The following is an 11,458-nucleotide window of genomic DNA, read 5'->3' as shown; positions in this document are numbered from 1 at the left end:
CGGCCACGCGCGAGTCGAATGAACGAAAGAAGAGGGGATGGCCGTGAAGGCGAAGAGAGGCAAAGCGAGAAGAAAAGGGTCGAGTTCTTGTTTTTTTTTTTGCGTTTGCGTGTTCGATCGGTGCTGAGCAATCATATCCAAGGGCGCTGACGATCTGCGGCACCCCTGTAACGATTCAGGGCGAAGGAACGGTGCGAAAAGCCTGGCACGCAAAGCAGGGATAGCGTGTAGGCCATCCGAGCTTGCACCCCATCTCGTGCAGCATCCCAAACAGCCTGGCACGGTGGCACACGTCTTCTGGTATGAGTGGTGGCTGTGGGGTACTCCAGGGAGCTCTTGCCGTCGCGGTAGCTTCACATGAGAAAATGTTTCTTCTTCAACATGTGCATTCATAGAATAGTAGTCCAACCAACCGTAGAACGAACAATTAAGAAGTGCGAACGAAGGGGTGCTGCCAAAGTGCGAGAGGGAGGGAGGGAGGGGGGCGACGGTGCAGCTGGCAGGCGTGTGGGCGCCACATGTGCTTGGCACAGCAGTGCCGCCGTGCTTCTTGGTATCGACCTCTTCGTCTCCTCCGCCCTCCTCTCGCTCGTACCGCGATCCGGTTAACAGGCAACGGAAAAGCAGCGTCTCTTGCCTGTACCCATCCCTCGCCTCCAGCTCCTTTTCATTGCACCCGCCTCCTCGCCGGCAGTGCCTTCTAGCTCTCCCTTTGCTGCACCCACGCAGCGGGGCCGACACTCGAGGCCCCCGCAGACAGCGATCCATGAGGATGCGCGGTCGTCACTTTTCCACGTCTCGTGTGGGCTCGCCACAGCCTTCACACGTAAAACCGTGCGCGCCTGTCAGCGCGCTCTCAGCAACCACAACCGCACACATGAAGAGGATAGACAAAGACCAGGACGAACCCCAAAGAAAAAAGAAGGTGGAAGGAGAATAAACATAAGACGGAGACACAGCTCAGGCAAATCGTACGTCAGCCACCCCTCCGCTTCTTTCAAGGAAGGTGCTAGGGTGCGTGTCCGCATGCGTGGAACACCTCCTCTGAGCACTTCACATGAACAGGAAAACAGAGCAGCCATGGTGTGCCTTCCTTCCTGTCTTTGCTACGGACATGCAGTACAAGAGCGCCAGCCGCGTGAACCAGCGTGGGACCTGCACACGTCCCCTTGCGCCGTGGGCCGCCCACGGCGCTGAGCAGCCTCCAGTGCGAATAGAGAGAAAGCGGATGCGATTGCACGCGCCGCGGTAGATCAGGTGAGGAGGGGAAGGGCAAGGAGAGGAAAAGCGCCAAAGGAACAGAAATCGGTGCGGTGCTCGAAGTTCTAAGTTGTCGCCCGCGCACCGCTTAATCCGCCTCGGCCACGGCGGTCAGCCACTCCTCAACCTCGCTATTCGGCACACGCTGAAAGGCCGGGTTGGCGGCTGTGCAGCGGCCCACCTCCACCTCTTTCGCTTTGACAGCCGTGCCGATCGCGCTCTGCAGCGCCGCCAGCGCGATCATCGCGGCCTCCTTCTGCGTCAGCTCGTCAAACTTGGTGCTCTTCTGGCGCTTCTCCAAGAATGCCATCGCCTCCACCTGCTTCTTGCCAACAGCGCATGCAATGTGCCCACCGGTCCAGCCGGCCGGGTCGACGGTGTAAATCTGCGGCTTCAGCGAGCCATCCTGGTCACTCTGATCCATGCCGATGAAGGTGCTCACCACACCCATCGGCCGCAGGCCGGCCTGTTGCGTGCGCACCTGGGCCTTGTCGCCCATGCGCTTCGCCAGCACAGCGATTGGAATCTGCACACCGTAGCGGTAGTGGTAATCCGACGCTTCCTCTCGCGCGCGCTGCACTAGCGCGCGCCCGTCGGGGGCGCGACCGGTCATGCAGCAGCCGATGCTCGGAGTGACCTCGTAGAGCGCCGTCACCGAGTCAGGGCGCATGAGGCGGTCGGGAATCACGTGCTGCGTTGCGACCAGAACGGCATCCTTGCAGCGAATGGCAATGGTGAGCAAGCCAGGGTAGGTGACGGCTTTGAATGCGTACTCCACCTGGTACAGCGAGCCCTCAGGGCTGAAGACGGTAATGTACTTGTCGAAGCCTGCGCGGTTCATGGTGCTGTCTAGAAGAAAAAGGATAAGAACGGAAAGAGAATCAGAAAGTCGATGAGAGTCGCACTTTGTTGCGCGTGTGTGGAGAGGGGGAGGGGGAGGGGAATGCGCAGTGGTAAGGTGCTTCAACACGACGCGAACAGTGGAGGCTGATGATGATACGAGCGACAAGGGGAGAAAAAGACCCAGGACTGATTGGAATGAAAGCGCAGACAGAGGAAACGGGCAAAGAAGATAGAGGCGCGAGTATTTATCGGCACAATGTAGCGCATAAGTAATTGGGGCATGCGGTGTGGAGGTCTGGCGAGTGGTGCGACTGGGACAGATCAGTCGCGGCCACAACAACCCCGGGAAAAACGTACAAAGAAAACGCGCGCATAACCCACTGTCGGCCCTGACAGGAAGCGCGGCACCTATGCCTCCAGAAAACAGCGAATCATTGGGAAGCGTTCCAGTGCGTGCAAAAGTAGAGGGTGATGATCCCATGTCAGACGCGCGTCAAAGCAGCGATGCTCGAAAAAAACGTGTCGGCTCTTTTCTCTGCTAATGTTCGCCGAAACGTTTTTCCTCTGCTTTTTTTTTTGCATTTTCATGTGCAGAGCACATTTCGCTTAGCGATGATGATGATGATAATGGCGATGGAGATGACGATTGGGAAACGCGAAAGAGGAATGACGATAAAGAAAAAAAAAAAAAAGATAAACGCCCAAGGCTACACACGCGGAAAGCAATTGAAAAAAAACGCGCACGTATACGGTATGCTCCATCATGGGCACTTCTGTGTTGCAACGATTCGCACAGGGGCGCCGCGGACTGGAAAGAGAGGAGATAAAACATGCAGGCGCACGAACAAAGAGATTGTATCGGCTCTCCCGTCATCGGATTGCACATGGATAGTGAAAACTCGTTCGTTGCATCATTTTCCTGTGTGTTCTGCGCTGCCTTATACAGCATGCTTGAGCAGCCCCTGCTGCTTCAGTTGAGGGGTGAGACGAGTCGCAAGCACGCTGAAAAAAACAAATGGAAAGATGAGCAATGAGCACGGAAACACCGGATGATGCAGAAGTGGAGAACATAGCGAAAGCACTCCCCAGGTGACACAACGGTAGAGAGCAGTCACCATTCCGTCTGTTGGTTGTTTGGTTGGGGGGGGGGCGATTAGAATGTCAACAGAGACCCATCACATGTCGCTGCAGAGCAGCGTGAAAAAAAAAAAGGAGAGCGGCTCGTGGAGGTGGTACAATCCGAACGGGAAGGGAAGGGAAGGGGGGAGGGGCGGGTGGAGAGGAGAAAGCAGCAGCGAGCGACGCACGTGTGCTATAAGCTGGCGAGCAAAGTGGCGAAAGCGAATCGGTAAAGAAAAAGAAAGAAGCAGAAAATCAACGCGAATCAACGTGGAAGCGCACGCACAGAGACCGAGAGAGACACACGCAGGCACAAACACACAGACACAGGCAGGGAGATCAGCGAAGGGAACGAAAAGCAAAAAGACACATGCAAGGTTAAGTAACGATCAGCGCTACACACCTACACACGAAGAGTCACATAGCCCTGCGTGCGCGTCAGGCCCAAAAGAAAAAGGCGACAGCACGACACACACGTCGCTCGCATGGTGTAGTGAAACACACGTAGACAACGAAAGCGGCAGAGAGAAAAATGGAAAGGGCAAACCGCCACGCTGAAGTAGCTGAGGAGGCGCATCGCAAGACCGACAACTGGCCGACACAGAGCAGTCATAAAACGGATTCATTTAGCCGTCCGCTGCGCCGTGAGGAAAGAGAGAAACGACTCGAAGGCAGTCTAGGCTACAACAAATGCATGCGAGCCCGAAAACACACGAAGAGAGAGAGCACACGCGCCTTAAGATTCTGCTTCTCATAATTCCCGGAAGATGTCGCCCCCCCCACCTCCTCCGAGGCCCGGCAAGCTCACGAAAAGGAAGGAGAAGCGCTTGAATTCAGAGTGAGAGCACAGCTCACTCAGAAGGAGGAAAACGCAGTGGGAAGACGTTCTAAGTGAGAATGTGGCAACAAAAGAAGAGATGTCGAGGGCAAGAGAAGGACAAAAAAGGGGATCTCCGGCTGTTATCGCTGCTGCATAGTCAACACGCCACCCACTCGTAGATCAACAACAAAAAAGAAGGAAAAGGCGAGCAGAATGTGAACGCAAAGTGAAAATAGAAGAACAGAAAACGAAACGAAGAAAGGGTGTTGTACATGAATATTCGCAAGTTCGTGTTGTTTGTCGCCGTACCTTGATCACCGCCGCTGTCCTCCTCGTGTGACGCTTCTCCCCCCTTTTCTTCCCTCTCAGCCTCTCCCGTATCGCTTCCCTCTCAGGCGTGTCGCGCGTCTGCAGAAATGTCGGAAAGAACGAAGAGAGACGAAGACGGAAACGGAGACATGCGGGGTGCACACGGCGACATGTAATAACGGCGGACTAAAAGAGATGGAGGAAGGGAGCAGAGAGGGGAGCAGTCAACGCGAAACTCGCTGAATAAAATCAAGACAAGAAAGGAGGCATGAAAGCAAACAAAAAAAAAACGGAGTCTGGGTGTTCATACACAAGCAGAACAGACACAAATACGCGCACACCGCAGGACACACGCACACGCACAGACACATATGTGCACGTACGCATACACATGAGCTCCACGACGCATCGCGGTAGAAGCTCATCGCTTACCTTCATGCTTTTCCGCGGTCTGACTGCCTTGCGCGTGGCATCGTCCACTTCTGAGCCAGAAACGGGATGTATGCCTCTCGGCCACTATGCTCCTTGACTTCCACCGGTCGCGAACGGTGAGCTGGTGAATCGGCGCACGAGGGGCAGGCCATGGAAACGGGAGAGGAGGACACACCCAACTAGAACGACGGCACAGAGCGCTGTAATGGTGTACGCAGAAAGAGGAAGAGAAAAGCAGCACAGATAAGAAGTAGAACAACGAAAACAACAAAAAACAGGCAAAGTGCAGCAGCGACACCACACACGAAAGCAAAAGAAGGGGTGGAGATAGCAGTCGCAAGCGTCGTCAGCAGAAAGAAGTATGCAGGTGCGGGTTTCGCGTCTGTTTTTGTTTCTGCTTTCCGTGTAGTAGTAGTAGTAGTAGTAGTAGTAGTAGTAGTGTGTGTGTGTGTGTGTTGCTGTTGTTTTTAGCATCTCTCTTTTTCTCCCCGTGTTCTTACCATGGGTAGATTTGCGTACGCGCAGCATGAGTCGGGCTACGCGCTTGGCGTTGGAATAGTAGATCACATCTACAGCTAAGGTGCCCAAACGGCGGGCACCGGTGTGTGGGAATAGGAAGGGGTACGTGTTGGAATCAGCAACAATACACGGCGATCTAAGAAAAAAAAGTCGCTGAGAAAGCGTGCACAGGCGCGGCTTTCATGCGGAACATTTTCGGAAACAACCCACATGTGTTGTGTACGGTTAGAGCATTGCAAAACAGAGGAGGTGCCCAGACAGTGCTGACGAAAGGGGATAATTTCTCAGCGACGCTTCTCCATCCTACAGCTCGGCAACAGCAAGCAGGAAAGGAGGGCACACACAAAAGAGTTCAACAAGCACCACTGGCTAACGCGGCCTACGTTCACTGCAGCTCTCACTTGCGCGTCATCTCTTGAACGGTGTTTCTATCGGCGAAGGAAGGCGAGGTGAGATGGTTCGTGATGACTTCCTTTGGCCACGAGAAGGGATTCTGTGGATTGAAGAAGACGTCGTTATTGAGGTTCAGGCGGTCTTCCAGGGCTTGGTCGCTCCATTTGCAGAGTTTATCCGCCTTGTTCTTCGAAACGTGATTTGTCGTGGAGATTTCAAAGCCGCGGTAGTCCTCATACGTGGTGACCGCTCCTTTCTGCGGGTAGTCGGTCGTGTAACCGGCCACAAGCTGTGCAACGTAGTCCACCTCTGCCGCGTTGGGCTTTTTTTCCGCGGCGGTCTGCACGGATTCCTCTCTCGAGAGCTTGCCGCTCTTCTTGCTGTTGGCCATCCCATCATGGGCCGCGCGGGCCGTGACGCACCCCATTGCGTGTGTGTATGTGCAGGCAGCAAAGCCGAGAAACAACAACAAAAAAACAACGAAATGAAATACAGGCGACAGCGGCCTGATGGGCAGCAAAAGATGGCGAAGAAACGCCACAAAGAGAAACAACGTCTCCCAGAGGCAATGCCTGCAAACAACTGTCAAGGCCAATGCCTGCAATTGGAAGAAGTACAGCAGGAGATGCGGCAAAATGGGGTGAGAGAGAAGCTCTTCCTCACAGCCCGGAGCAACCGAGGCAGACAAAACTGAAAGAACTTGCGAAAGGAGACCGAAAACGCACGACGGCTCGCGGAGGTGAGGTGGGGTGGGCGGGGCGGGCGATGCGTACATACACCTTTACATTCGTTGGGCAAACACAATACGCTTGAGTTTTCGTATATCTTTTAAGTGAGCGGCTGCTTGCGATTTACCCCTCTCATCTACTCTTTTGCGCGCTTATCTGTTCTTTTCTGCGTGATTTCTCGGGTGGAGAACGCTCGAAGGAAAAACGGGGGTGCAATGTCAAGTACAAGTGCATGCGTGCACACGCTGAAAGAGGTCACTGCGCAGATACCGAAGCGAAGCGGAAAAAAAAAGACCTACCCACACAAGTGAAGCAAAGGCAGCACTGGAGATGAAGACCCAGAAAAAAAAGAGGGGCAGCAAAGAGAATTAGAGTCCGATTGATAGTGGGAAGCTGCAGAACGTTAGATGGCAATAGAAGACGAGAAGGGATGAGACGGCAGAGTGAAACGTGGCCTATGCTGACACCCTTACCAAGGTGAAATCGGTGAAAGAGAGGCGCACTATCCCAGTGGCTGCCCGTCTTTGCCGCCACCGAAGCCTGCAAGTCTGGTGTGAAACACGATGAGACTTAGCTGTGGTGGTATTCGCCATGATTTGCTGAGGCAGCGGCATCCTGCGTATGCAGCATTTTTTGGCTTCGGCACGGCTTGTGGCCTGCCCTATGTACCTTGTTGTCTTGTTTCGTTTTGTGGCCAAGCCCCCCCCCCTGCATTGCCAAAGGTGGAGGGTAGCGAACTCGTTCAAGCACGCGCGCACAATCACACGCAGCTCCAGCCGCCATGTGTGCCTCGTTACCGTTGATGGCAACGTTGCAGTGCTTGATGAGCAGAGAGGTAAAAGGCAAGAAAGCGGTGATAAAGATAGGGCACAAGCGAAAGCAAAACACCCCAGCGGCGGCGTCCGTCAGTGAATGTTGTTTCGATAAAAGCGGCTGAAGACGCGGTCCCCGTGCGCTTGCATCGACTGTGCAAGCGTCCGTCGCAGTGGACCGGTGCGGGTCTCCATTGCTGTTCGAATGGACGCAGGGTCGTTTGTGTGGTTGTGCATAGCGCCCCCCGGCACGTTCGACCCGCCCCCGCCGGCAGCCACGGTCTGCAGCTGGGCGTTGTCGCTTGTCAGCCACTTCCCCGGTGCGGTGAAGTCCTCGTAGTGCTTTTCGTACTTGTGCTGCGCAATCTTCAGCTTCTCCATTTCGACGATGTTGCGGTAGTGGGGAAGCGCATACTGTGGTGCAAACAGAAACGCATAGCGCATCTCAAACGTCGACGCACTCGGCTGCAGCAGCGACTCCTTGAAGCGGATGAACTCCTCGACGCTATATTCTGGTCGGAACCAGTACGGCTGGCGTAGCAGGTGAACACCCTGGTTGTAGTGCAGCATTTCCTGCACCACGTGCTCGCTGACGGAGTCGGCGATGCGCTCAACATGGAACCGGAATCGATTGTGAATGCCAGTGCGCAAGTCCATGCAGCACGCCGCAGCCGCCACGCCTATGTTCGGCGTCTCCTTCTTTACTGGCAGTAGCACGTGAAAGCCCTGAACGCCGTAGTCGCCGAACGGCAACAGCAGGATGTTCTGTACCGTGATGTTGTACGATCGAAGCATATCCGCGCATGGAACGTCGTCTTCTGTCGTCCAGTGGTTGATAAACTTGTCCACAAGCCTGTCGCGCGGGGTGTCGAGCGGGAGCTCTGCCGCCGACAGCGTCAGCTCATGAATCGCATCCAGCACCTCATCGGCTTGCGTGGAGGCAAACGTGGGCAGGTTGTACGATACCAAGCAGAACGTCTCCGGCGCGTACGACTCCAAGCAGACGAGACCGTAGCTGCCAAAGCCTACCTCGATGTCCAGTCGCTGCTCAAGCAGCTCGGTGGCAAGGTTGACGTCGCCGCTCGCGTCACGCAGCGCCGCGACCACGTCGTCGACAGGGACTCCATAGCGGCTACACATACGGCGCACCGTGTCCGGGTTGAAGCACAGGAGTGGGTGGGTCCCCAGCGGCATCAGCTCCCCAATTCGGCCCGACAATGGTTGTCGTTGCAGGGGCTTGTAGAACACGACTCGGTTATGCATGATGCCGAAGGAGTCGCCGGGGACCTTTATCTTGTCCTCGTCCCCCTCGCCAGGGGCAGTGTCGGTAGTGCGCATCTCTCTCAGCAGTTCGCGAGGCGGCAGCTCCTGGTTGAGGTGGCGCCGTTCCGCTTCCGTGACGTCCTCTCGCACACTCACAAAGGTGCGTCGCGCGGCGGTGCGGGGCGCGCCGAAGCAGCAGCACCATGCACGCGCACTGCTTCGATACATTTTTCTTCTGAACGGCGGGGAGTAAGAACGAAATGGTGACAAAGGCAAGGACGCCGCATGGGCGCAGAAGGCACATCGTCGTCCATACGAAGAAAAGAAGATCAAACGCGCATGAGGAATGGTGGGAAAGTTGAAAGATGAGGAGAGATGAGGCGACTGGCGTACAAGGGAGAAGACACGAGACTCCGTCATGGTAAAGTCCACTGAGGGGAGTAGAGCCTGGGTCGGCGAAAAAGGGAGCAGAGGCACCCGAGCCGCATCCAAACCCCTCCCAACACCGGCCTCTCCCGAGTTGCACAAAGTGGTGAGAGCCCATCAGCGCAGGGCCGTGTGGCACATCCTCATCTTTTGTTTGCTTCCTCGATGACGTGCGCGCGCAGCGAGGCTTTCTTGGACACCGCAGGATCGCATCTCGTCCACACGTGCGCCACCCACTCCCCTTCCGCTCGTGGCAACTGAAACGTGAGCACGCACTCATCCTTCCACTCACCTAGCTGCACTGTCACGTGTGCAAGCCTGTCCCTCAAAGGGAGTGTACATCAAACCGAGCATGGAGGCGAGAGCTGCGTAGTCGCAGAGGTGGACAACACGCCTAGCTAGGATGGGCCTTGCTAATTCAGGATACTCGCTTCCGTTTTCCGAAGCGCCACCAACCACTCCTGTACATGGCCCTTCGACGAAAGAGATCGCGTTCGTTCTTTCAACGTGCCCATTCTCTGCCATACACGAGCCAAACTCCACTCCGCGTCACCGCCGGCCGGCCACAGGCCTCACCGAGTCCTGCGACGCAGCGCGGCACACACGCTTTGCGGCAACGCGCCGACTCAGCCATCCGAGAGCACGGCCCCCCTGCCTCAAGCTCCACCGACCTCCTCCCGCCCCCCCCCCCGCTGCCTCGCAGGCCGCCTCACAGCCGCTCCCATCATGCCGGCCGCCACCTGCGGCATCCCTCCTCGGAGAGGGAGGGGGTGGCGCTCAGGCTCCCCACACCAGCAGGCGGTGGTGAGGGCCGGGTGACGGATGCGCTGGAGCCGCGCAGACGCGTCGGCACTGCCGCAGGCCGCTCCGACGCAACGCCATCCAGGACCTGACACACCGCCGACATCCGTCGCGATGCAGCGCACTGGCTTCCCTACGTCGTGGGCACGTGGACCCTGCCAGCACCAGAGGAAGTGCAGCGCTGCATTGGCAGGGGATGGAGGAGGGGCTGCTTGGCTTCTTCCCATGCACCCGAAGGGCTGGGGCACTGAGCTCTGTTACACCACCGCACTGAGGTGTGTTCCCCCGTCAACAGAGACCAAGATAAACTAGGCAAAAAGAAAAAGAGAGAACGAATGCTAAGCCGGCAGTGTGCAGCTTCGGCACCCGCACCGCCGAGAGAAGCCGGTAACGCAACGAAAGCGCGCCGTTGTGACCTCTGTTCCTCCTCCCCGAGCATCTTTTCTGCCAACTCCGCGTAGGCGTAAAGAGGGAGAGTACAACGTCTTTTTCGTTTTTCACGCGAATCCTTTGTACAACACCTTTAGCGTCGACTCCTCCACGGCTACCTCGTCGCTGGACTCGTCACGTGTCAGTTCAAACGCTACTACGGCGCAGTTTTGCATCTTGCTCTTTTTCGAGATGTGAGTGGAATGCGGTGGGAGAAAGCGACGGAAGAAGCTGCGGAAGTACCCGCTGTGGCCCACCACGATCACCTCCTTCAGGGCAGCGTTGCTGCCTCCAGCGGCCGGGACAAGATTGGCTTCACCACTGCCGCCAAACAGGTGCATAATGAACTCATCCATGCGCTGGTAAACGTCCACGCCGGCCACTCGGTTTCCAGCGTTCAGATAGGGGTCGAAGACGACAGCGAGCTCCAAAGGATGGGTGATGGTGCCGAGCTTACACGGCGCAATCTTCCCAGGCTCGGTCGAGAGGCTTTGGGCGTCGATGTTCTGCGAGCCCTCCTGTAGAGACGAGTCCATCACGATTCGCTCCTGCGTTACCGTCAGGCGCGGCGACACGCCGATGAGCGCCGTCTCCATCGCGCGGCGCAGATTGCTAGAAACCACCACTGAAGTCCTTGGATCGAAGGAGATCTTCGTCTTGGCAGTACGCATGAAGCTGGCGAGGTCCTGCGCCTCTCTCTTGCCTTTGCTGCTCAGCGGGGAGTCGATAATGCATGAGCCAAAGGGATTCGTGAAGAAATCAGTAAACTCGCGAGCTGCCGCCTTCGCCACGCGCACAGGCAAGCCGAGGTTGCACGAGTTGAAGAGCGAATTCCACACGGACTGCCCGTGGCGGATGAAAATGACACGAATCATTCGCTTGCCCCCAGTGCCGTCGCCGACGGTGTTCATGCGTATGTAATTGGTGCCTCTGTATGCCTTTGGCAGATCCTCTGCCTTGGCCATGAAGACAACGCCATGGGCGTACAGCTGGCATTTGGCAGCGGCCAGTTTCCCTGCTGGAGTCACCACGATAGCGATGGCCACCAGCAGGGCAACCACCATCCAGAAGAACATTAATCCTGCTTGAAATTTGAACGCGGTAAACACAGAAAAATAAGATTACCAATGCCGTAGCCCTCACCTGTCTGTGTGTGTGTGTGTGTTTGTGTGCGGTGGGGTGGGCGCGCGGAAGAGGAGAGGGCACCTGTATGCATGAAGCACGTACACGCAACCGCACCAGCGTCGCAGATAGACGAGGTCGCTGAAGCTGATGCAAGCTCGTTCCCGAGGGAGAAAATAAAC

At 56.3% G+C, this 11,458-nt stretch overlaps 4 protein-coding genes across 4 annotated transcripts; all 4 read right to left on the bottom strand.

Annotated features, from left to right (window-relative positions):
• Nucleotides 1–1,348: 1,348 nt before the first annotated feature.
• Nucleotides 1,349–2,101, bottom strand: LINJ_35_4910 (putative proteasome alpha 1 subunit; the record flags this gene model as incomplete). The annotated part of the gene is made up of 1 exon (XM_001469253.1): nucleotides 1,349–2,101. The coding sequence occupies one exon, from the start codon at nucleotides 2,099–2,101 to the stop codon at nucleotides 1,349–1,351; it is 753 nt and encodes a 250-aa protein (XP_001469290.1).
• A 3,598-nt stretch (nucleotides 2,102–5,699) lies between these two features.
• On the bottom strand, nucleotides 5,700–6,470 carry LINJ_35_4900 (conserved hypothetical protein; the record flags this gene model as incomplete). Its single annotated transcript, XM_001469252.1, has 1 exon — nucleotides 5,700–6,470. One exon carries the CDS (start codon nucleotides 6,468–6,470, stop codon nucleotides 5,700–5,702), a length of 771 nt encoding a protein of 256 aa, XP_001469289.1.
• An 858-nt stretch (nucleotides 6,471–7,328) lies between these two features.
• Nucleotides 7,329–8,498, bottom strand: LINJ_35_4890 (conserved hypothetical protein; the record flags this gene model as incomplete). The annotated part of the gene is made up of 1 exon (XM_001469251.1): nucleotides 7,329–8,498. One exon carries the CDS (start codon nucleotides 8,496–8,498, stop codon nucleotides 7,329–7,331), a length of 1,170 nt encoding a protein of 389 aa, XP_001469288.1.
• A 1,724-nt stretch (nucleotides 8,499–10,222) lies between these two features.
• LINJ_35_4880 (conserved hypothetical protein) lies at nucleotides 10,223–11,230 on the bottom strand (the record flags this gene model as incomplete). The annotated part of the gene is made up of 1 exon (XM_001469250.1): nucleotides 10,223–11,230. One exon carries the CDS (start codon nucleotides 11,228–11,230, stop codon nucleotides 10,223–10,225), a length of 1,008 nt encoding a protein of 335 aa, XP_001469287.1.
• Between the last annotated feature and the right edge of the window lie 228 nt (nucleotides 11,231–11,458).

The sequence above is a fragment of the Leishmania infantum genome, chromosome 35 (assembly GCF_000002875.2).
Source record: "Leishmania infantum JPCM5 genome chromosome 35".
Lineage (NCBI taxonomy): Eukaryota > Euglenozoa > Kinetoplastea > Trypanosomatida > Trypanosomatidae > Leishmania > Leishmania infantum.
Note: the sequence above shows the minus strand (reverse complement) of the source record. Positions and strands in the feature narration are given on the sequence as shown.